The 27,331-nt window shown below is 38.2% G+C and overlaps 1 protein-coding gene across 1 annotated transcript in view; it reads right to left on the minus strand.

Annotated features, from left to right (window-relative positions):
• The window catches only part of LOC112112035 (dystrophin), a 1,981,667-nt gene that overhangs the window by 930,377 nt on the left and 1,023,959 nt on the right, over positions 1–27,331 (minus strand). Inside the window, exon 44 of the mRNA XM_026649948.1 lies at positions 10,970–11,120. Coding sequence (XP_026505733.1) covers positions 10,970–11,120 — 151 coding nt within the window. The remainder of the gene's footprint in view (positions 1–10,969; positions 11,121–27,331) is intronic.

The following is a 27,331-nucleotide window of genomic DNA, read 5'->3' on the forward strand; positions in this document are numbered from 1 at the left end:
GGTACATCGCAAACCTTAGCATCTTCCATTCCAGGTGCAAGCCACATTTTTCAAGCTTCTTTTTTCATCAGAAACACACAGTAGCATGTACATTTAAGAAAGAAAACCAAAACCCTATCAAAACAGAAGGTTACACTGAACACCATTGTCTCTGTGTACATGCACACACGTAGGTACACACACACACACAGCTGTTTCCAGGTATCCAACATAAAATATGTACTCGGTCTTTGACCACTTCTTCCCATAACTTACACCTAGTAGAGCATCCATTTTCGACTCTGCTGTTTGGTAATGGGTAATAGAAATTTCTTCTTTCCTGCTTAAAGTCTATTAACATATTCTTAAGTAACCACTTTTCCCTCTGACATTTTAAGAACGTTTTGTTGTTTATTATAGTAGGGGAGGATGTTTATACTTCCCTTTCCTTTCAGAAAAGAGCACAATCATTTTTTGTACTGAGAATATTGCCTAATGCACAACTGAACTTCAGGGACCCCTTCACTGTCTATCAATATTACAAATTGCATTGCTAGCAACTCTAGGATGTCAAATGTTGCAAGTCAAAACTCATTTATTTAACAAAAAATATTGAGGAATGAAGCAGTCAATTTTCAGTACGAAGCCCGTGGAGTTTAATGGTGAACTCCCATTATTAATAACATAAGCCATGTACTTAATTTCTTTTATGAAACACTAGATATTTAGCAATTATTATAGTAAGCCCTATGAACATTCTAAGTATGCATCTCCGGATAAATGTGCTAAAATGGGTTTTCACTGGAGTCTATTCTACATCTTTTTATATCAGTTACAGCGTAATATTGCTTCTTTGTTTCTTCAAGTTTCCATTGACCTTTCCCCTCTCGCCCAGCCCCTTCTATCTGGTCTTAAATGAGATTCCATCAAATTTATGCTGTGTCAGTATAAACTTCTTAAAATATTACCCATCAGCCACAATTAACCAACATGACACTCTAGACTAGAGAAGTGGAGATTATTGACACATCCTCTATTATGGGCTGAAGCAGGAGATAAATCTTAAAATGTGAACTCCACTTTAACTGTAGGATCTAAACCTTTTTTTACTAACATTAGAAACTGGAATTTTTTTTTTAAACTGTGTGATGAAACATATCCTTTTGTGTGTGTTGGTGGCATCTGCAATAAGAGCCTCAATCACCTGAACTTGAGTTTTCCTCTTGATTCTTGGACTCCAGGGCCAAAAATAACTGTTTTAAATTATCAGGGGGGTAGCCGTGTTAGTCTGGATCTGTAAAAGCAGCAAAGAGTCCTGTGGCACTTTATAGACTAACAGACGTATTGGAGCATGAGCCTTCGTGGGTGAATACCCACTTCATCGAAGGCTCACGCTCCAATACGTCTATAAGGTACCACAGGACTCTTTGCTGTTTTAAATTAATGGTTATTAAAACATCTATATGTTCCAACTTAGACTTTAGCAAGCATGACCATACCTTTCAGTACTGCAACTCCAGGTTTTCTACTTTCATTTCTTTCTTGCTTCAGCTTCTCCAAAGCAAAATTTAAAGTTCAAATTTATGTGATTACAGCCATGCAGGGAGGTGGTCTAGAGAAGTCAACCTCAAACACTGGAAGTTTGGATAGGCACCCTACAATCTTGATGACAACAATTCCACAGTGCCCATGCAAGAGACACATTCAATGGCTTAGAGGCAAATTCTGTGCCCATAGCACATTCAAAAGGCTGGCTATAATGAATAGAAGTACTTACTGACTTAACATTTTTCAGTGACTTAAAAAAAATAAAGAGAACATCTATAAATATAACATTTGCTGCACACCCTGATGATCCACTGCCAGAGACTAACAGCTCAACAATATATAATTATGGACATTGCATCTGGTGTGGCCTCAGAAGTGTTTGCTTCATTAGAAATAGATTTATGAAATTAAAATTAGACTTAACAAAGACAGGACTTTGGATGACTTGTGTGCAGCCAGCACAAATTTGCTTGCTGACTTATTTTTCTCCTGCTAAATGCACCAGAATGGTTGTGGGGGTGGGGTTGTGAAAGCCTGTCTCATAAAATGTTATTTATTAAATGGATAAACAAGGGCATAGCTATGTTTGTATGTACAGAGATCATGAACACTAAGGGCATGTCTACACTGCGATAACATGCTGCTGTTGGCCTGTGCCAGCTGGCTCAATCTCATGCAGCTCAGTCTGCGGGGCTATAAAATTCCAGTGTAGACGTTTAGGCTCGGGCTGGAGCCCAAGCCCTGAGACCCCACAATGAGGAGGGTCCCAGAGGTTGGGCTGCAGACTGAGGATCTACAGTACATTTGTATAGCCCCACAGACCAAGCCCTGCGAGATCGAGCCAGCTGACACAGGCCAGCTATGGATGTTTTGTTGCAGTGTAGACATACCCTTAGAATTAAGTTTGAATGTATTAAGAGGGTATTTTTTGGTTCCATAAATATATTTCTTCTGAAGGGCCAGGTTATTCTTGTGCAGGCACGAGGGGCAGTAAGAATGGGAGGCAGAATGCAAAGAGCCTCCCACTCACCCAGACACAGATACACACACTTTCCTTTTGCACAGCCTACGCAAGGGCCAGGGGCAACAACAACCTCCATGCTCAAGAAAACTCAAACTGCTGCCCCCAAGCCCAAGTTAGAGAATTAACTGCCCCCCAGGGGACAGGGACACAGAGTGACCCAGAGAGCTGATCTGGTGCACTGGGTCAGTAGTCAGCACCATTCAAATGTATGATCCAATTTAATCCCCCTACCCACTCCGAAAAATGGGCGCACACCCTGAATTCCCCCGAGGGTCAAAACAGCTCCATACCACCCCTATGCAGAGCTGCACTTATAAATATAATCTAGACCATTCTATGGGAACAATATCATTCATCTAAAGTTATAGTAGACAGTTTAACTACATTTTCCTTTATTTAACAGCTTTGCATAAGGCACTCTTCCTGTGTCAGTAGCTGCTGATTTGTATGTTTCATTGTTCCCACTGTGGGTATTGTTTTTACATTTAGTCTAAATAAATGGTTCAGTTGTTTTTTGCATGGGCCACATGGCTGTTCAGGAGGAGGAATTATTCACATCCAAATTTCTCTCGTACTATGAGAGATGCATGTTATTAATAGCAATGACCATATGTAAGTCTGCTACATGCAGACTCTGACATATGCCAAACATAGCTAGGAATTAGGATATTGCTACTATTATTAGTATTATTGCTGTTAACGATTACAGTGCTTGTGCACATAAGTTTAATCAGGCAGCAGCCTTTGGAAGTAGATATGAATATGTATGAATTTAAGAGAGTTAAAGGTTGCGGGTAGCCTGGGAGCCTAGTAGACGGACAGATACTTGAGGCATGAACCAAGGATCTAGCCAGAAGCAAAGTACATGGTCATAACAGGTAGTCATGTTTTACAAAGACTAGCAATCGGAGCAAACTCATGAACATCCTGTAAATTTTATATCTCAAATGCAAACCAAAACAAATATTTTACCAATATCATTCTATGTAACATTTTACATTTATTAAACTATTTAAAGTCAACGGTAAAAATAGGTAACAGATCAAAGCACACATATTAAACAACTGTGCACTTTTGTTAGAAAAAACAATTGATCAATTACTGTTAAGAACCCAGAAAGTCTATATTTAGAGGTTACAGTTCTCTTGCACTTATGTATTATCTGAGTTGTAAAAATAAAATAAATATGTATTTTCAGTGGAACATAAAACTGACTACACCACCATCCTAGGATAATTCTGTGCTCCTCCTGGATTATTCCCCCTTTCCTACTTTTTCCTCCCCTCCCCCGCCCCCGCTAAAACTAACATTGAGGATACAAAGATGCCAAGTACTAAATGAATCATCACGCCCAAGCTCAATAACTTCATAAACTCAGAGCTTTTCTTGAAATGAAGCAAATGTTAGGAACTTAGCAAAGGATATTGTTTAGTGGAATGATTTCTGTAGTCAGCTCTCTGATCCTTCTGTGCCTTTTCCTTTAGGTGCAACTTTAATCAAGTACAGTTATTAAGGCATTATGTTCCACTACTGTGATGTAGCATTAGTTTTTTTTCCCTCCTGCTAGACACTGAATAGTTGACAAAACACAGTTCTGTGAGGATTTTGTGATCTGTATGATGTTTCCCAATTAACTTAATATATGAAGTTACATATATGCACATTGTAACAATGTGCCTTAGAGATTTACTTTTAGGGTTTTTCTCCCCCTCCCCCCATTTCTGGATGCATAATTAAAACACATATAATGCAAACATTTACCGCAAACATAAATTATAGAGAAGAAAAATGTAACTAAAATTAACTAATATCACCTTGCTATTCAGTTGGAGGTTTGGGGGGCAGACCTCTACACTGATATAAAAATGAGATTAATAAAATTATTATAACTTAGAAAAGAATTTGTTACAAACATGTTTGCACTTTACTGAATATTAAGATATAGCTACAAGAGTGTTATAGCCAGGATATTTGGAAATACTGTATAACAATATATATGTTTAGCTAGTTATGTTACAAAACATTAAAGCTAATCAAAGAAACTCCAGAAGGTTTCTGCTTCTATCTCCCAAGGACAAGGAAACATCAAGCAGACAAACAATGTAAGCATTATTTTTTTAGGTAGAAACCTGACTGTGAATGGAATGTATGGTGAGTTATCAGGGCAACAAATCTGTGAAAAGTGGGTTCTACCAACCCCATCCTCTGGCAAGAAAACATGCTTGTACTCTTATAAAAGTTCTCGAGAAAAATATTCATAGTTGGAGAAGTTTTAAACTTTTGTTTATTTCTTAAATATTGTAATGGCAAACACCTTTTGAAACGCATGTTTGCAAATATGTTAGCTAAATGCAAAACTCCTAATATAACTCCTAAGGAAATTGCTATGTAAGTGGTAAAATACTTTATGTACCATCATGGACTCTAATGACCTTGTTAAACTAGAGTAAGAAGTCATTTAAGTACAGACTATTTATATTAGTGGGGAATTTATTACTGGCAATATACAAGCAAATCCTTACGCATCTCAGGAAGACAAGAAAGTCATTGTTCCAAAAATTGTCATGTAGAATTGACTGAAGATGAAGGCTTTCTAAAAGTTATTTAATTTTAAAAGACTATTTTGAGAACTAGAAACTCGTGTGGATTTTTTTGAAAACAGAATTTCATTTCCTGTCAAAATAAATTGAAAGACTATCTTAAAGAATGGACTGAATAAAAAGAATTAAAACTAGCTTTGAAAGTTATCTGATGCTTTCCTGACACAAGAAGAACAAAGGCAATTAAAGAAATGTACATTTTCTTTAAACAGACGGCATATTCAGGAGTTGAAAGTGTCAACTTTGCCAAGGCATGAAGCCAATGAAAGGGTCACAGCAAGCAACTTGAATCTAAACAAGCACCAAGAGCAACGTTTTCTTATAATTTCATGAAAATAAGATGGAGAAAGGTATAAAAACACTGAATTGAGAACCCTCACATGCACCTTCTGCTATCCTACTCAAACACAGCACTCCAGAAACAAGCTGCTACAGACAGATAAGAAAGAACAAAAAAACCCAAGAAGAAACCACCCCAAGGAAAACCTCCCCAAGACTTCAACATGGATTGGTGAGAGGAAGTTAACTAAGACACTGCCAAGTGATTGGGTTTAAAACTCTTGTAATGATTTTATTGGACTATTGAAATGCTGTTGTAACTTAAATTACTTACTGTTTCTCTGTTGATTACCAAATGGTTAGACCATATATTCCTGGAGAAGAAACAGGGGCTAAACATTGGTAATCAGAGAAATAGTGTGATTCAACTGGATTTAGAATTCTTACTATTTGTAATTGGCCTGTCTTAAAAAATAGGTTGGTCTTAACTTACCAAGAGAAAATTGACACACCAAAGTCTCTTGTACTCTCAAGTGTATAATATCTGTTAAAAGCTCTCCACAAAAAGGCATGTAAAAGGGATTGTAACAGAAGTAACCAGCTTATAACTTGTACTCGATCATATGCATTGTTTTGTTTAATTTTTTCTTTTTTTCCTTTCTTTAATAAGCAGATAGCCGTGGTTAATAATTTTGATTATTTTGCTTGGTCTTGATCATGGTGTCCCCTAAGATATGTTAAAGAATCCTTTTGATTAAATAGTGGGAGACACACCACTGAGTTGGCAGTAAGAGAAACTACTAGTAAGAACTGGCCTACCATTTGTGTTTTCTCTAAACTAAATATTGTTCGAAATTTTTAAAATAAAATTATTTGGCTTCCAACAATTTAAAACTATCCCCCGTTTCAATTCGACAGAGGTATCCATTACTAACCAATCAGAACTAATGCATATCAAGTACACAAAAAGTTTGCTTTCAAACTTCAGGCTCAAAATAAAATGTAAATCTTTATAACAACTAAATCCAGAAAAGTATTAATACAAAAAATGAAAGCCTAAATTTTCAAAACTAAAAGTTAGGCTCTTAAATCTACATTTGGGCACCTCAATAAGTGGCCAAATTTTCAGAAGTGCTGAATGCTCCACAGCTCCAACCTGAAGTCAGTAGCAGCTTCCTTACGAAAAGGGAATGATCACTTATTTAACTTCCCAAACATGGATTTCGAACCTACATTTTAGAGACTCTAGTTTTGAAAATCTTGGCAAAAATTTTTTCCTGTAAATGTCAGATAAGCCTTCTTCTATGACTGTATACATACATGATTTAAACACACAAAAACTGATGCATTATGACTCCAAATTCTTTCCCTCACCATATATTCATCTGCTGTCTGATTTTCCCCCTCTTCAAATGTAATTTGTAGATTTATTCTCCTCTATATGACTGGCACATAGCTTTTGTTTCCCCAGCCTGCCTCAAAGTCCTTGTCAAATTTTAGACAGTGTACACAAATGATCTTTCAGAACTCCTAGTTCTGTCATTAACAACTGAAAAGATAAAATTATGCTCAGATTTAGAAGTCATACAACAGAAGTTAAATTTGACATCTGAGTTCCCAAGCAGTCCTTTAACAATGGATAGAATAAGACTATTTCATGACATAAAAGAATCATATTAATAGGTTTTGCATAACTAGTGTCATATCTTCTGTGCATAATTGCTGTATAATAACACTACAGTATGTAGCAAAATCAACACAAACAGTAAATTCACCAGAAATAATGCAATTACCTACTGACTCATGTCAACACTACTGCATCACCTCCCATAATTATGCAGTTGACTTATGTTATTGTATATTAACATTTGACTCACTGTATTTATTAATATATTAAATACAGAAATTTTAAAGTAGTTCATATTTTTAGTAACACACTTCTTCACATTTTATACAGCTTGCATCAAAGACAATATCTTCCTCTGAACACCAGGTCATACGTCTGCTCATGAAAGCCTTTTCAAGAAAATCCTGTTAATTTTGAAAATGCCTCACTAAGCAATGTGATTTCATAAAGAATGACAACAAAAACACCAAGATGCTAATCTAGTAAGAGTCAGAATGTTCAGAACTTTTAACTGCTTAACCTAATGGAGATTATCATCTCTTCTGTCAGCTTCACAAGTGCCTGCTAATACCTTCGAAACAACAGTCTTATAAAAATAGTATTTCCCCTTGCCTTGCACCATCCACATATGCTGTTGGTGAAGCATCGGCACATGGCCAACAAAGTGACGAAGAACCAATTAATTAAATAATAGAGCTATTTCTTCAGACTAATTTTTCTTCTGCATATAAATCCTAACTGCCAGATTGCCTTTTGTCACTCAAACTAACATTTTAAATAATTGTTTTAAGGCCCTCAAAAGGCTCTAGCTCTATCTTCCTCTCACCACAATTTAGTGTTGAATGACAGTAGCTTTAAAAACCATAGGGCAGACAGAAATGCATAGGTTCTGGATGTTCACGAACAAAAATGGATGATAGTTAGATGAGAAGGAGGTTAGACCTAAGTCAGTCATAAACACAGGAGTATTACTTGCAGAGAGGAGCTGTATGAGCTGATTCTTATATCTGTTGCATGGCCCATTTGACAAGTGTGTACTTGTTTATATGTGGAGCACACGATGGTTTTGCAGATCATCTCAAACTCATGCTCCTAAAACCTTTACATCACTCCTCCCCAACATGTGTTTTGCACACAAAACAGATATGTTAAAGAAACCATTTTAAAGAATGTTTTGGAGAGCTTTAAAAAAGAGAGATTATTTCTTATAGCACTACCTTTAAATCCAGGTGATTTTGTCACTATTAAGGGCCAGATATTAAGCGAACAAATATTGAGTCCAGGGGAACTGCTGTATGTGTATTTATAACAGAAAAGGATCTGGTCCTTAGAGTCCAAATGTGCAGGGCTCAGAAAGAGAGAAATACTAAAGTGAATAAATATAAAACTCTTCTGAAAAATTACCAAAAATAACTTTTGGAGGCATCAAAATGTCATGACTTTAATGGCAATTATCTCAGGCCCTTTCATGACTAGGGAAGGTGTTCTTTGTCCCACTGGTAATCTCCCCTCCCTAACGGCATAAAGCTCATGTTTCTAGCCTTGCAGGAATAAGCAGTGCCCAAACTTAATGCCATGAGATTTTTATGTCACTAGACCAGAAATGTATCTTGTCTGTCTCTGAGCATGAGTCAGGGCTAATTTTCTTTTAGGAGTGGCATGAGGGGAGAAAGAAGAGGAAGAACCATTTCTTCCACAGATTGATTTTACTTTAAATTACCTTGTTTGATGCTGTTCAAAGGGCTGGAATATGTCCTGGGAGAATTAGTGGCCAGCGAGTCGCAAGGCAGGCAAAAGGGCACAAACAAATTTATTATATAGTTCTGCTCTTTTCTACACGGATATGTCCTCTACATATGTGGTACATAAATAAATAACTAAAATATGTTTAAGCTCACAAAGGGGGAGCACTGGACCATCTGGAAGTAACAACTGCCTACATAGCCTAAAGTCTGCTCCCTTTTGGATATGCATTATGATGCATCTTTGATTACATGATCATATACTATATTTTCTGCAGGACCTCTGCCTCATTCAGTGTGCAAGTTGTATGGTGCACAATGAAGGGGACATCTTTACTGAATGATATAAAGGTCTTTGTGGGTTCCAGTTTATCTTCTTAACATTGCCTCATTCATTATACACAATCCTTTTTCTATTCACTCATTCACCACATAACCTTGTTCTTCGTTTAAGGTGAATTCTGGTTTGAGTTTGGTTACGGGGAAAGGCTGCTATAAAAGAGGACGTAGTAGTCAGATTTTTACTTAATGAAATAACTATTTTAAAATGTGCTATATATTATGCATCTTTTCATTTGAAAAATCTTGTGTGTATTTTTAAAAATATTGATTTTGTGCAATATTAATATATTATGCATATCTAATTATCTTTGTGAGCTATTTTTATTTCCCTTTGTATTTGGCACTACACAGCATTGTGGTGCTGGGAACTAGTCAATGTCAATGATCACTCCTAAAAGATATCTGTAGTACTTAATTACAGACATCGAAATCTATTATGTGGTTCCTTCTCGTTAGGAAAAGATAGATTACTAAATGGGAAAGCTATTTCTCGCTGGTCTATCTTGTAGGTTAATCCAATTCTTCAACCTCGAGATGACTTAATAAATCTTAAATAATTAACTCACTATTTTACATACTTAAAAGGAAATAATCAAATATGTTAAAACTGAAGATTAATGAAAACCCAAGTATTCTAGTTCACAAAGACAACACACCAGGGCATTTAGAGAATTTGAAAAGAGTAAGATTTTCCATATGCATCATTGTTTTTGAGTGTCTCCTATAATGGGAATTTCTTCCCTCATTCCTGGCTCATTTTAGATCAGTGCCTTCTTGAATTAAAAAAAAATCAAAAACAAAAAATAAAAACACATGACATTAAACAGCCTACACTTTCTCTACCGGATGGTTCTTATCTCCATTGCAGTATAGGTGCTTGTTAATGTAACACTGAAAGCAGAAGATTTTTCTTGTGCTTGGGAATTAATTTATTACACGTATCCAAAGTGTCATTGTTAGACAAACCATTTTATCCAAATGAACTAATCAACTTGAAAATCACTGGTATGGAATTAATACTATCTATCTATTTATATCTATATCTATATCCACACATACACACTATCATTTTGAGTCATACAAAATGAGAATGAAGTCAGCTATCAATAAACTAATAATTATTTTTTTGCTTATGAACCTAGGGCATGGATCAGCGTTCAGCGTCAGTACTGGGCCTGGCCCAGGAAAGCTAATGATCCAACCAGCAGACCAAATTTAGTGATGAATCCTGGTCACGTGGCACGAGGCATATTATGCATCCACTAAGAAGAATAGAAGAGTGTACAAATTGGAAATGGCATATGAAAACTGAATGGCAATTTTGTCATGATGCAGTTTACAAAAAAACATCTTGGATGTTCTTTTGATTACAAAATGAAAGAGGATGGCACAGGCAACACAGGTTAAGGACCCACACAAGGTTAATGGAACCTCTCTTTCATGACTTGCTCATGAATCAAGTTTCTCCTACAAAGCATGGTAATAAAGCATCTCCCATAAGCAAAGTTTATCTCCCAGAGCATTATTCTCTTCTTCCGCTGAACATACAAACCACATGGAAATGAATGGGCATTGTGTGCCTGAACTAAGTAAAGACAGACCAAACCATTAACTACAGAAGTGTTACCTGGTTGCACCTTATTCTAACGTTAATTTTATTTTTAAATGCATTTTCAGCGAATATCTCAGAAAAAATAATATTTGTTAGAGAAAAAGGTTGAACAAGAAAACATTTGAAAACATCATATAAAAATACCACTCAGCAATCAACACTATATACAATTGAACTATAAAGGAATGGGTCAGGAATTGGTCAGTCAAAACCTACCTTGAGGTACTGCTTTATTTTGGCTTGATCCGGGTCCCTGGTACCTGTTTGTGCTCTAGACAAATTCTGTTCTGTGTCAGTTAGCCACTGACTAAAATTCTTCATGTCATGGTGGAAACACTGCCACTTCTTCACAGCTCTGTCAAAGCGTCTACAGGTGGAAACGGAAACCAAGTGATGATATTTTAGTATGTTATTTAACTAGAAAGAGAACAATCAAAAGTTTTTAATATTTCTAGTGTCAAATGATGTGATTTTGATGCCTTTATATGCTTGAAATTTTTAATACCTACATGAAAAGAAAACATTACAGAACTTCTAAGCACTCACAAGATTACTGAGCATGTAAGCCACAGGGCAGTGTCTTATTCATTTTTTGCTTCTTTTTTCTTTTTTTCTTAAATATTTTAAACGAATTCCATGCTAATGAAAGGTGCTCCACTAACAGATTTGAAAACCTGAAGTCCTGTGCTAATCCACAGAATTGGTACAATACTTGCAGAAGCAGTGCAATCTGCCACGCTACCCTGCCAACGTGCCTAGATACTGGCAAGAAGGAAACACCATTAAGTATGAAAGGATAGTTCAGTTCCCATGTCCTAGCAAACAGGTGCAGATAACGGGAGTTTTGCAAGAGAGTTTACAGCCGGGGGGAGGTGGGGGGGCGGGAGGGGAGAGAGGGGGAGAGAGAGGCTATATACACTTAGCATTCCTTAAACTTCTTTAAACTTAAGCCAAAAAACACCCTCTGATAAAAACAAAACAAGGGAACCAGCTGCAGGAGTAAAAAGAGAATGCAGGAATGCAACAGAGTGGGGGCTACCCAGTTTATTGCACCCAATGCAGCATGTATGATTACCTGCCCTATGGGCAGGTGACATATGTGTGCATTTGGTGCAAGGAGCTCCTGGCCCTCAGAGACCAGGTACGGGCTTTGGAGACCAGGGTGGCTGAGCTGGTGGAGCTAAGGGAGACAGAGAAATACATAGATGAGACTTTACGGGACACAGTAGAACGGTCCCGCCCCCGGTTTAACAGCCTCTGTGCTGTTGAGGAGGATGAAAGCCTCAGGGAAGGAGAACATCCAACTGGACCAGAGGGAAACAATCATATAATTGGGACTCTCCTTCCAGATGATGTTGTGGTATCCTCTTGCACTGAGGATACCTCTTCAGGAGAGGGAACTCCAGTTATTAGGAAGAGATGGATATTAGTAATGGGCAATTAAATCATTAGAAACATAGATAGCTAGGTTTGCAACGACCGGGAGAAACGCATGGTGACTTGCCTGCCTGGTGTGAAGGTTGCAAATCTCTCAAGACATCTAGATAGACTTACGTGTAATGCTGGGGAGGAGTCGGTGGTCGTGGTACATGTAGGTACCAGTGCCATTGGGAAAGATAGGAGAGAGGTCCTGGAGGCCAAATTTGGCTGCTAGGTAAGAGATTGAAGTTCAGGACCTCTGTAGTAGCATTCTCTGAAATGCTCTCAGTTCCATGCACAGGGCCAGTTAGACAGGCAGAACTGCAGGGTCTCAATGGGTGGATGAAACAATGTGTAGGGAGGAGGGGTTTCGATTTATTAGGAACTGGGGAAACTTTTGGGACCGGGGTGCCTATACAGGAAGGATGAGCTCCACCTAAATCAAAATAGAACCAGATTGCTGGCACTTAAAATTAAAAAGGTCATAGAGCAGTTTTTAAAGGGCTAGGGAAAAGCCAACAGGTGCGGAGGAGCACATGGTTCGGACAGAGACATCCCTTAGGGGAAGATCTATTAATGGAGATTCTCTATGTCCTACTAAGGAGAAGAATATGGAAGATGATAAAATACAGGTAGGATCTGATGAGAAACAGTCAAATGAAAAAAAAAGTCTCATTCAATTACATCACGTAATGGGAGACAGCTAAAAAGTGAGAAGTTTTTAAAGTGCTTCTATACCAATGCTAGACGTTTAAATAATAAGATGGGTGAACTAGAGTGCCTCATACTAAATGAGGATATTGATATAATAGGCATCACAGAAACTTGGTGGAATGAGGATAATCAATGGGACACAGTAATACCAGGGTACAAAATATATTGGAAGGACAGAACAGGTTGTGCTGGTGGGGGAGTGGCATTATATGTGAAAAAGCGTAGAATCAAATGAAGTAAAAATCTTAACTGAACCAAACTGCACCAGCACCATAGAATCTCCATGGATAGTAATTCCATGCTCGAATAATAAGAATATAGCAATAGGGATATACTACCAACCACCTGACCAGCATGGTGATAGTGACTGTGAAATGCTCTGGGAGATTAGAGAGGCTGTTAAAAAATAAATAATAATAATAATAATAATGGGGGATTTCAACTATCCCCATATTGACTGGGTACATTGTCACATCAGGACAGGATGCAGAGATAAAGCTTCTTGACACCTTAAATGACTGCTTCTTGGAAAAGCTAGTTCTGGAACGCACCAGAGGAGAGGCAATTCTTGATTTAGTCCTAAGTGGAGCACAGGATCAGGTCCAAGAGGTGAATATAGCTGGGGTGCCATAATATATCGTGACCATAATATAATTAAATTTAACATCCCTGTGGCGGGAAAAACACCACAGCAGCCCAACACTGTAGCATTTAATTTCAGAAAGGGGAACTACACAAAAATGAGGAGGTTAGTTAAACAGAAATTAAAAAGTATAGCACCAAAAGTAAAATCCCTGCATGCTTCATGGAAACTTTTTAAAGATGATATAATAGAGGCTCAAATGTATACCCCAAATTAAAAAACATAGAGAACCCCAAAAGAGCCACTGTGGCTAAACAACAGAGTAAAAGAAGCAATGAGAGGCAAAAAGGCATCCTTTAAAATGTGGAAGTTAAACCCTAGTGCAGAAAAGAGAAAAGAGCATAAACTCTGGCAAATTAAGTGCAAAAATATAATTAGGAGGCCAAAAAAGAATCTGAAGAACAGTTAGCCAAAGACTCAAAAAGTAATAGCAAAATTTTTTTTAAAGTACATCAGGAGCAGGAATCCTGCTAAACAACCAGTGCGGCCACTGGACAATCGAAATGCTAAAGGAGCACTCAAGGACGATAAGGCCATTGCAGAGAAACTAAATGAATTCTTTGGATCAGTCTTCATGGTTGAGGATGTGAGGGAGATTCCCAAACCTGAGCCATTCTTATTACAGGACAAATCTGAGGAACTGTCCCAGATTGAAGCATCATTAGAGGAGGTTTTGAAACATATTGATAAACTAAACAGTAATAAATCACCAGGTCCAGATGGTATTCACCCAAGGGGTCTGAAGGAACTCAAATGTGAAATTATAGTAAACAACAAAACTTTCAGACACATATATGAACATAATTTGTTGGGGAAGAATCAACATGCTTTTTGTAAATAGAAATCATCCCTCACCAATCTACTAAAATTTTTCAGTGGGTCAACAAGCATGTGGACATGGGTGATCCAGTGGATACAGTGTATTTAGATTTTCAGAAAGCCTTTGACAAGGTCCCTCACTAAAGGCTCTTAAGCAAAGTAAGCTGTCTTTTTCAAGCTGAGCAGTCCCAGTCTTTCTAATCTTTATTTGTAAGCTGCTCCATATCCCTAATCATTTTTGTTGTCCTTCTCTATACTTTTTCCAATTTTAATACATCTTTTTTGAGATGGGGTAACCAGAACTGCATGCAGTATTCAAGGTGTAGGAGTATCATGGATTTATATGCTGGTATTATGATATTTTCTGTCATTTTATGTATCCCTGTTCTTATGATTCGTAACACTGTTAGCTTTTTTGACTGCTGCTTCACATTGAGCAGATGTTTTCACTTCAAGGTCTCTTTCTTTAGTGGCAACAGCTAATTTAGACCCCATCATTTTGTATTTATAGTTTGGATTGTGTTTTCCAATTTGCATTACTTTGCATTTATCAACATTAAATTTCATCTGCCATTTTGTTGTTCAGTCATCCAGTTTTGTGTGATCCCTTTGTAATTCTTCACAGTCTGCTTTGGACTTGGCTATCTGGAGTAATTTTGTATCATCTGCAAACTTTGCCACCTCATGTTTAACTCTTTTTCATATCATTTATGAATACGTTGAACCGCACAGGTCCCGGTACAGAGCCTTGGGGGACCCCACTATTTACCTCTCTCAACTGTGAAAATTGATCATTGATTTCTACCCTTTGTTTCCTATCCTTTGTATCCTATCTTCAGTTACTGATCTATGAGAAGACCTTCCCTCTTATCCCATGATGGCTTTTTTTTTCTTAAGAGAGTTTGGTGAAGGACCTTCTCAAAGGCTTTCTGAAAGTCCAAGTACACTTGGAAAGTCCACTAGATCACCTTTGTCCACATGTTTGTTGAACCCTCAAAAATTGTAATAGATTGGTGAGGCATAATTTGCCTTTACAAAAGCTATGTTGACTCTTCCCCAACATATCATGTTCATCTACGTGTTTGATCATTTGGTTCTTTTCTATAGTTTCAATCACATTGCCAGATACTGAGATTAAATTTACTGGCCTGTAATTGCCAAAATCACTTCTGGAGCCTTCTTAAAAATCGGCGTCACATTAGTTAACCTCCCATCATTTGGTGCAGAGGCTGATTAAAGTGATAGATTACATACAAACTTAGTAGTTCTGCAATTTCACATATTAATTCCTTCAGCACTCTGGTGAATATCATCTGATGGCTGATGAGTTATTACTGTTTAAATTTATCAATTTGTTCCAAAACCTCCTCTATTGACATCTCAATCTGGGACAGTTCACCTAAAAGAAGGCTCAGGTGTGCGAATCTCACATGCTCTTGAGTGAAGACTGATACAAAGAATTCGTTTAACATCTCCACAGTGGCCTTATCTTCCTTGATTGCTCCTTTAGCACCTTGACTGGTCAGTGCCCGCACTGATTGTTTGCCAGACTTCTTGCTTCCGACGTACTTAAAAAAAACTGCTGTTAGCTTTCATGTCTTTCACTATTTGCTCTTCAAATTCCTTTTTGGCCTACCTAATCATGCTTTTACACTTGATTTGCCAAAGTTTAAGCCCATCAGATTTTCCTCAGTGGTTTAAAGTTATAGAACTTCCCAAAGCAGAGTTATGGTACAGTGTTTGGAAACAACTCTTTGATTTAGACATTTTATTCATAGATTCATAGATTCTAGGACTGGAAGGGACCTCGAGAGGTCATCGAGTCCAGTCCCCTGCCCGCAAATCTGTGGAATTTCTCATTCAAGTAGTAAATTCATGTATCTTGTGTTTTGCTGCACTGTTGAGTGTGATAATTAATGAAAGATTTCTTGGGATATTTTGTTAAATATGCCATTGTTAAAAATGCAACTATTATTTGTTTAATAATCCTCTTTTGTGGATTCTAATAGATTTTGGGGTATATTTAAAGGATAATTAAAAGTGTGTTCAATTATTTGAGAAGGAAACAGCCTGATTCCTGCATAGATAAACTATCAGCCTGAATGCCAAATCATTTACCTAACCAAGTAAATCAGATTATTCCAAGAATATGGGTTACCCCTCCTCCTATCATCATTATGATGGTTCTTTTTTGGAAGGAGAAAAAGGAATTTTCTCTATCCTTTTGGCATGACCCTCTTCAGGGAGTTTGGCTCCATCTTGCCCACTGCATCTTTTCACTGCTATTGAGTGACCAGGGGCAAACTCCTGGCCCCATTCAAGTCAGTGGGAAAACTTCCAGTGACTTGAATGAGGCCAAGATTTCAGCCTTATAGTGGAGCCTTTCCAAGGCCTGTCAATTAACAATGAGGGTAAGAGAGTCTTTGACTTCTGATTTTAACAAATTCCTAAAAATTATGACACAAGTCATCATGACAAAATCACCGCCCTCTCATCAGTGGTGAGAACAAGTTAATTACAGTTTCTGGTTAATATTAAAGATATCTCTAGCTGAATTTTGCTAAATTTATTAGTAGTATGGGCTCAGCCAAAGATCTTGTCTTCTAGCAAGACTCTCAGCAGCACTCAATAACAGAATATTGCACTGTTAAAAATTTAAAATTTTATTTGCATGGCAAATTTACATTTTGTAAGATGATTGTGATATTTTGAATTAATTATTAAAATATATTTACTAAGGATTAACTCCTCTATAATGGAAACATACAAAATGTTTTAATAACCAAGTACATATTTACGTGCTTTAACCTAAAGTAAATGGAAATCTTGATTCACACAAAGTGTCACCTAAAATATAAAAGGTAAAAATAAATTTCTTCTGGTTCAACCAGTTAAATGAGCTTCATGTTTCTCACAAAATAAAGTTACTCTTCTCAGCTTGAGCAAGTTTATCAGCTACTTAAATGTGAAAAATTCAGTATGAGCTGATATAAGAGTTGCTGAATTTGCATTTCAGCACTTGCAAATTGAATCTCAAGTCAATCTCCATTCTCTTTCTCTATGACTAATTGAAGTTTCAAGGGGGAGGAGAGAGGGAAGCAGCAGTGGGCAGATATGCATTCAAAATACAATCTCTTAGCATTTAAGTTTTAGCACTCATTGCTCATGACTATTTGAGGAAAAAAAACCTATTGTTATCCCACTGTAATCAGAATAAAAGTTAAAGCTAAAACTATGGTTAAGCAGCAATAAAAGTCATTCAAAATGTATTGGCAACCAAAATGCACTTCTTTTGTTAATTGTGTGGTTAGATATATTTAAATATCTGTAAGAATAACACCACCATGCAAGTAAAAAAACCCCAAATTGTTACTTCATTCATGCACCATAAATTTTATTTCTAATACATGATGCTGTTCTGAACACCTTATAGAGCATTTTAAAAAAAATATCATGTCATACTTGTTTAAAAAAAAACAAAAACCCTTCCTTTACATTTTCATTGCGGTTACTACAACTTGAAAATGTCAAAATTAAACTAGATTTAAATAAAAACAATTATTTGATTACATTTGCCTTCCTTGGAGTAATGCTAGAAAATGTTAGATTCTCAAAAAGCAGATAGCCCAGTGGTCAGAGCACAGGATTGGCAGTCAGGACTCAAGTTTTAATACTGAGATGGCTACTTGTCTTCCACATGTCCTTGTATCAAATCAAGAAGCTTCATTGTGCCTCAGATTTCTCATCTACATAATTAGTATAGCATTTACCTACTTTTCAGTTTTACCAAGAGGCTTAATATTTGTAAAGGATTTTCAAGACACAAATTGCTAAGTACTATTTTTTCCAGGAAGTTATTTTGAAATATTGACTAGTTCATCTTATTCTATGCTAGCCTCTCAAAATCTTCAAAGCAAAATTTATTTTTCAATCCGTTTGATCCCTTTGCATTTGGCAGACATTTGTTCAGATGGTGGGGATGCTGGGTGGTAGTCAGAGGGCAGGGAGAAATTCCCTCTCCTATCTTTTGTCCTATCCTTCTCTTCCTAGCAGGGACATCAGTAAGGACTTAGGCAGTCACCTGGATGCCTGAAGAGGAGGTATCAAAGCAGCCCCCAAATGACAAAAGAAGCCACAGCATGAGAATCCTGGAGGACTGCAGGCAAGCATGGCAGATGTCTGCACATGTACCCTATCAGTAAGGCCTTCTGTTTTCAGTTTTTACTGATTTTTACCAAAAAAACAACCTTGGATTTTGCAAAAATTATTTATTTTTATTACTGATCTTCATCCAGATATTGGACCACTCAAATACATGAACCTATTGATTATGTTAAGAAAATGCCATACATTACATTTGGTAGTTTTTTTTTTTTTTTTTTTTAATAATAAATTAGTCTACATGTAAATGCAAGGCTGTCTGTTAAAGTAAGGCAATGTAGTGGAAGATACACATATTGGTAATGTACAGTTCATGAAATAAACCAGGGCATTAAACTGCTTTTACTTTCAAAACTCTTACTTTTCTTTTTTTTGTTGCTTTTTTTACTGTCTTCTTATCCCAATATTAAACCCAATATTTACCCCAAAAAACTGCAAAGTTAATTTTTCGCACCAATTTTCACCATTTTTTAAAAATGGATTAAGCACTGATAAATTCCTGGAAAATTTTAAACAAAATAATAAACAAAAATGAAAGTAGGTATGTGACAGCTAGCAGCCCTGTTCCCATCAGGCAAAAATGCATCAAGAATCCGCAAGTGTGAAACTAATGGGCATTCCTGACTAGTTTTTCCTATCACGTGCACTGTCACACAGGAAGGTAGACTTCAAAAATATGCTAAAATGAAGGCCAGAATAAGCTGAACTCAGCCTGGGTCTTTTGGTTTATTCTCTTGTTGATGCACTAGCATCATTTGCATCCATACGAAGGTAAAATGCCACTGAAAGAACTGCTGAGGGAACCTGCAACATAATTGGTGTTGAGGCACAAAAGGAGTGGGAGGCTTCTCTCTTCGCAGATCACTGGAGTACTAAAATAAATATTTAGGCAAGTGGGGAAAACACACCCCTTCAGATGATGTTTAATCAAAATTTGGAATTGCCATATGCTTTTCAGTAGGAAGAAAATCCTAACCTGTAATTCAAACATCCTTTCACATCAAGGCACTAACTGTGGGTTTTGTGGTGTAAATTTGATGTCTCATTAAGGTTTCTTAACCTGCAAAGAGATACACAAGCCTCGATTTCAATGGGGCGCCACATAGGAGTCGGAGTCCATGCTTTCAGGCACCTGCTCTGAGACTACGCTTTTCATAGCACGTCATGGCAGAAAATGCAGAAGCCAAAACTTTAGTTTAAACAAAAAAAATGGCACAAATTTATAGACAAAAGTGAAAACTCCTGCATTATTATTTTAAAGAAAATATCCTCTATATTCCCGTTAAAACTGGTTTTAAAACTATTCACTAATATTTAAACAGTTTAAAATCATGAAATCCCCATATTACTCCCATGCTCTACTCTACTGGATATAGACAAAGCTAAATTTGCAAAAATTCTCAGAAGTCTTACTCAGTAGCACACTGGCCCGCGTGACAAAGTACATAACTAGTTATAACCCCTCCCCCCCCCCCAAATTCATGATTAGTGTCATGGAAATTATGACTGTGAGAAAGATACCGTGTTATTCATCATATTGCAAAAATATTCTGCACATTTTATTTCTTTACTTCCTTTAAACAATGTGCTGTAGGATTATGCTAATATTAACCTAAAAATTATGCAATTTTGTCAGCTTGATTCAGCACAATTAGCACCTTGTAAGAAATATAAAAAACTTCAAAGTGGTATAAATAATTCTATATTAACGTGCTATAGTGCTAGCTTTAATACTTAAGGCCATTCTGACAGATGATAAAATATGAAAACTTGTTTTCACTGGGTATCTTCTAAAATTAAAGCACTTCAGTAAAAAAAAATGCTAACCCATTTTCAGAGGACTTGATGTTTTCATTTTCATTCTTCTTCACAGAATTTACATCTTTTGAGTGTTTAATTCATACTTAATTTACATATTCTCTGTGCATATGGACCAAATGGAGATGATTTAGTGTTAGACGCCACAATGTCTAGATTCTGCAATATCCTCTTCCAAAAGTACCTCAAGGAGTTATTAGATGGTAAAAAAGTGTACTGCTTTCACAGGCTTAAAACACATATAATATGCAAATCTTAGAACCACTTTATATTTAGACAGGGCTGGCTGTTATAAAAGATAACATATGCAAGGTAGAATGTTTTACCTCCCATTCTCCACCAACCCGAGTCATCAAGCCTACTCCCCAGGACTACAGCAGCCCCTTAAACTTAAGTTATGTTCTTTCCTGTGGGGGGCTATTCTTTTCCTGATGTACACACATTAATATTTTTGATTGTTACATATGTATATCAGAGGAGAGAACAGAATAATATTAGGAGTACACAATAAGCAGCAATGTAAGTATGTATCAGAATTACCTTCTTGCAGAAAACAATATCTAAGTATTTCTTATTTTTTGACACATTAATATTCTGTTTATAGCAGTACAATTTAATAAACATTTAAGTAATTAATTATCAATAAAATACCCATTGATCACTATCATGGGGTCATCTTATGGTACCAGGGAAAACAGGGAAATTCCAACCCAGACTACTGCATTGCTACAGGGACTGAGACTGGAAATCCAAGATGAAGGACAGGCTGATCTCTCAAATATTTCTGGCATCTCAAGATTATTTCCACTTTCACTCAGCAGTGCTTTCAAAGGGTTTGTGTAACCACTTTAAGAGGAACAGTAAAGCTCTCATAGTTGGAAAATAGACAGTCCCTGGACCTTGTCCTTTGAATGGAGACTAAGGATTTGTCTACATGGGGAAATTTATTGGCATTTGTGACGCAGACCAGGTGCCAGCTCATGTCAAAGCTCCACGGCTCACTGAATGCTTAGAAATGCATAGCCAGGCCAATTTGCTTGTATATTAGTATAGAACAAAGTGATTATTAAATGTATGAGTGCATTTGGTGTTTAAATTTCATGAAAACAAGTGGGATGTTACCTGCATTGTTTTCACTTATCTGTATCTGATTATAATGTAGTAGCAAACATTTACATTGTATATACCCCTGTAACTAATTAACCCATCAAATGAGAAAGAAGCCTTGTGGAATACACATGCAGAACTTTAACAGAAAAGTGCTAATTTCAAAGCAAGGCATCATTGTGTGTGATAAATCAGAGGCCAAAGACTCTAAATGCATTCCTCACTCTCCAGCATCACAGGAAGAGCTCACATGGGTAGTGACCCTGTCAGTGAGAAGAAGCTATGAGTATGGATTCAGGGAAAGATCCACCTTCTCTGGACTGTTTAGATTGAGTGGAATAACTGAACGAGAAGATGGAGATCCCCAGAACTATTCTGGGTAGCTTGAGAGACTTTTGGGAACCTGGCAGATTACAACAACTCTGCTCCAGTTGGAATTACAGATTGTGACTCACCTGTATATATATTTAACCGGCTTTAACCTTTCAGTAACTCTAATTTCCATTTCATAGCTAATAAAGCTTTAGTTAGTTTACTATAGAATTGGCTACCAGCATTGTTTTTGGTATAGATCTAGAGTACCAACTGACACCTAAATATGGTGTGACTTTTGGTATAAGAGATCTTTTATCACAAAGTCCAGTTTGTCTGGGTGGCAAGATAGACTGGACAGTCTAAGGGGACTGTCTGTGACTCCATGGTAAGAGTGTTACAGTGATCCAGGAGTTCACATTTGTTACTGGTTTGGTGAAATCTAATTCTAGAACACACCACCAGTTTAGGGTGTCTGCTCTGAGGTAGGCCCTCAGTCATGAGCCAGACAGCGTGACAGCATTATATCAACGTAACTCCCCATGTGCCCACTAATTCAGAATTAACAGTGGCCTTTTTTTCCATTTTAGCTTATGTTGCTTTGGAATCAGTTTAAGCCACTGTTATTCTGAATAGGAAAGTCCACACAGGGAGCTATAACTGCAGCAGTATAATTATACCAGTATATTAATGCAAGTAAATGTCCCCTTGCTAACAAGCCCCAACTCTCCAAACTGGTGAACACACAGGTACTTAACTCTGGATATGTGAGCAGTCCCACTAACTTCAAAGTTAAATGTGCAAAAGTGTTTGGAGGACTGAGGCCTAAGTGCCCACAGACTATGAAAATGTTATCAAGTCTTTTTAAATGCCTCTCTTCTCCAAAATGGAGAACCCCCCCCCCCACCAGAAATCCTTAAATTCCTTCTTTTTCTAGGGTAGAACCAAAACACAGGGGCACATTCTGCAGTCTACTAAATGTATTTGAGGCGGTGAACGCAGAGCAAAGTGGCTAGCGCAGGAGAACACTCCTCCAACAGAAAATTAGCAGAGGCAGATCCATTGCCTTCTGCACCCCAACTCTTGGAAAATGAAGAAAGCAACATGTCGGGGTGGGGCATTGGTGGACCAAGAAGGAGTGGAGCTATGCCCAGTCCTCTACTCCCTAGTGATGTAAACTTGTGCAGCCTTGAATCAAGGTGCTACAACCAGCTATCTGGAACTCCTCTGCATTTGTATTAAGGACACAGACTTGAACTGCCTTCTTGTACCAAAAGGAAACAAAAATGCAGTCTTTAAATTCCTTCTTGCTCCAAAGAAAAAACAAATGAACAAAAATACTACTCTCAGGGTTAATTACACCTTTGACCACCACCCCCTTGGTCTTCCTCAAGGGCATCCTCTTAAGGTTGCTGGCTCCCAACCATCACCTCTTTAGGGAGGAGACCTGTGTCTCTCCCCATTCAGACCAGGGCTTAGGTTTACAATCTCTCTGCACCTCACTGTGGTTTCCTCAGCAGACTGATTGGGCATCCAGTACCTGTTGTTAACCTCTCACCAGTTACCAATCAGCCTTCACAAAGCAAACTGCATTTATTCTTAAAGGTAAAAAAAATTACAGAGGAAACAATAAAACCAATAAAAAAAATCTACATGTATGCTAATAGTTTATCAGAGATTACACCCAACTCCAAAGTAGGGCTCTGGTAGATGTCAGTTTTCCAAAACCCACAATTGGGTTTGCCCCATTGGTTACAACAAGTTAATGTCAAGTTTTAGATCAGGAACCAGAATCCTGACTGGATAGTTTAGCATTTTTTTAATGATACACCTCAGGCCTTTGAGCTACAGTGTCCAGAAACAGGTAATCACCAGTCATGACCAATTCTCAGGACGTAGCTTCAAAAGATTGGGTTTTTGCATAACTGGAGTTGTGGAATTTGCATTAACCACTCCCAAGGGATTCCCTTGCTTAACACTTATTGTCCCAAACTGTCATGGCTGTCTGGCACATTTGAATATAGATTTTTTTTACACTTCCCAGGACTTACATTATTTTTGCACTGTCTGTAAAACCCAAGGCCAGTAGAAATTCTGGAATAAGTGTTTTTTGGTGTTCTGTACTCCCATGTGCTCTGAGAAGGATATATCATGGGCTAGGCTGAGTAGTCTCAGTCAGTACTTTTATCATATTGCTAATTATCAGTGTATTCCCCATGGCTCAGCATCCCAGGTGGCATCCACTCTCTCTAGAGTAGCCTCTGATTCCAGATAAATGTTTCCAGGTGCCTCTGATGTTCCAGGTCTTGAACCCAGGCCTGGGAATACTCAGACAGCTGCCGCATCCTGGTCCCCACCCAATAGCTACTGACACCTGGTGGGCTGGAAAGCTACTAGGACAATAGACCTAGCCAAGGCACCACACACATGAGCTCTGATTGGAGGATTTCCCAGCTCCACCAATTGGTCCTACTATGCTATTTAAGCCAGGAGAAGGAACAGGAAGTTTGTCTGAGCAACATAGTGGCTTCCTGTTGTGGCTGCATTGGATCCTGCTCGTAGCCTGCCTCCTGCACCCAACCTTGTTCCTGCTCTGCTCCTGCCTTATTTCTGCCTTCACTCCCGTTCCCGCCATGCTCCTGCTCCATACTTGATCCTTGCCTTCCCTCCTGCCATTACACCTCATCTCCAATCCTCAGTCACCAGTCCTGGCTCCAACCTCAGCCTCTGATTTCTGACCTTGACTCTTTGCTCTGGTATTTGGTATCTGACCCTCAGCTTTGAATCCTGGTTCTGACTCTGGCTTGACACCTAGCTCTGGTAACTGGCACTTGACTCAGGTGCCGACCCTTGGCTTCATTCCCTAACCTGAATGCCTGCTCTGCCACTAGACCAAACTCCTGCTCTGACCACTTGGCCAGACCACCTACATCCTCGTCCATAACTTCGCACACACACAATTTTACTCTAATTGTAATTCCTCCAAGTCTATTGCACACTTGGAGGAAATATTTTTTAAAAAGTTTGACGACTCCTACTGAAATAATAATACTGAATAATACTCCAGTTCACGGAAGCCAAGAAAAAAAAAAGTAATTTCATGACACTGCAGCAAATAATCTCTCAAAATGAAAAAGCTAAGAAAGAGCATAGGTGGCCAAAACATTTAACCATATTCTGCTACCTACAAAATTAAATCCGTTAATATGCAAGCTCTTGAGATCTGATAACTTTGCTTTGAACTATTTGCTGCATTGATAAAGGATTTGCTGTAAATTTATGAAATAGACTGGTTCAATGTACATTGTAGTTAGCCTCTATCCACAATACATGGATATTACTTAATTGAAAGAGTGCACATTACATTTTTCTATTAAGCTGGTCATTACCACAGGTATTGAAACTGCTGCTATATTGTCAAACATACTTTTGCTGGCACTTCGGGACTATATGCTCAGACTATAACTGTGAAAGAACACCTGTCATTATGGGTTTATGATGCAAAAATGTTGATTAACTGATGTCCAGCAATGTACTGCAAATGACAGAGCCTGGTTTAAAGGCTTAAGAAATTATTCAAACACATCATTAACAATCACAAAGCAGTTCATTGACCTTGTTTCTCAATGTCCGCACCTCATATACAGAGCAGGCTGAACTAGGTAGCCCAAATGAACAGTACAGACCACCGCCTCAACAGTTATTCTGGCACAATTTGCAAGAGTTCATATTTTCTCTGTACACATTGCCTAGGACTGTGATCATGCAAAATCAAATTCTGTACCAGAAAGAGAGGCAATGTGTTCCCAAAATATAAATGAGTTAATTGCCCAGACAGTGCTCAGCATGGACATTCTTATCCCTCAGTCATACTTTAACTTGACACACTTAAGAGAAACACAGCATCTAGAGTGTCAATCAGTGTTCCACAGGCAATGACAGATTTAAATATAAGAAATAAGCGTGTGTCAGCTCTGGTTTTAGATAAGCAAATTCATCTGTAATCAAGTGCCAGAGGACACTTAATTTATTTACAGCACATTGCCCTTTCTATTTTATTTCATTGAGATAAGGGATGGCATGTCTGGGATGATCATTTTATACTGCTAAACCATTTCCAAATTTGTAAATAGCTATTACTGTTATGGGACATGAGCTCCATCTGCAGTATATATGGATTTAAACTTTCAAAACTAAAATGTTCTTTCCCAAAAGATATTTCTCCCCGCTCGGGGTAGAGTTGGAGAGATGCACCTTAGTGAATTTAACCTGGATACTAAAGTTTGGTCTACACTACGTACTTATTTCAATATAACTACACCACTCAGCAGTGTGAAAAATCCACACTTCTAAGCGATGTACCCTGTAGCTATACCAACCTTAACCCCTCATGTAGACAGTGCTGTGTCAGTGGGAGAGCTTTTCCCACTGACATAGCTATCACCTCTCAAGAAGGTGGACTTATTAAGCCAACGGGAGAGCTCTCTCCCATCAGCATAGAGCGTTTTCACCAGACAGCGCAGCACCAGACAACAGTGCAGCTGCACTGATGTAAATTTGTAGGCAGTTGTCACCTTTTCCAGAAGGAAAATAAAGAGAATTTGGCTAATTGTATACCTTTTATGGAAGAGAGCAACACAGCACAAACTCCCCAGCCCAAAAGCAGACATAAACATCATTAGTAATACACTTTCAGATTTTTCAGCCTGTGAAAGATTAATTATTAAAATACTGACCAACCCCTAATCATAAATTTTATGTACAAAGCACATAAGCTCAGTTTTATGGTAGCCTAAATTAATATTTCTATATATGTATAATGGACAAATATTAATCATGTTCTTATTCTAGGTCATGTGCAAATTACAATAATATTTAGCATATACCAACATGCATATATATTTATCACATATGTTACATCCAGGTCATACACTGCACAGCTGTGTGAAAAATTGCATTATCTTTTGACTATCAAATATCACCTTTGCACAAGTCTAAGTCCCCTGGGCTACTTCTAAAATGTTAAGTCTGAAACACATGTTGTTGTTTTAGCAACCTGCCGGATAAATATTTCCTCTTTTCCCAACGAAGGTGGAATTCTGCTTTCTCTGCCGCAACATCTATCTCCCATTGTTCCCAGCAGGCAGGGCCGGCTCCAGGCACCAGCCGAGCAAGCTCGTGCTTGGGGCGGCAGATTCTAAGGGGCGGTTTCCCTACAATCCTTTTTTTTTTTTTTGCTTCGCCGCTCCGGCCGCCCTGTAGGGGGCGGCGGTGCGGAGGAAGGGAGCGCTCTGCTGTGAGCGGGCTGCGCACTCCTTCTGCCCCAGCCGGTGCCAGGTCTGCAGCAAGCCCAGCAGGGCAGCCCACGTCCTTCCCTCCCCGCTGACCGGAGTGGCGCAGAGCCCTCCTGGCAGGCGGCGCAGTGGGAGGGGCCGCGTGGCAAGCGCCCCGCTGAAGGAAGCCCTGGCCACCCCCCTTCTCTCTCCCCCCCTCACTGCCTCCCCCTCCCCCTGCTAGTTGGGGTGCACACTCCGCTGCCCGGGGCACATCTGCAGTGCAGGGAGTCCCCCTGCACCCTGGCTCCG

Source organism: Terrapene carolina, unplaced genomic scaffold, assembly GCF_002925995.2.
Source record: "Terrapene carolina triunguis isolate 2854851 unplaced genomic scaffold, T_m_triunguis-2.0 Scaffold23, whole genome shotgun sequence".
NCBI lineage: Eukaryota > Metazoa > Chordata > Testudines > Emydidae > Terrapene > Terrapene triunguis.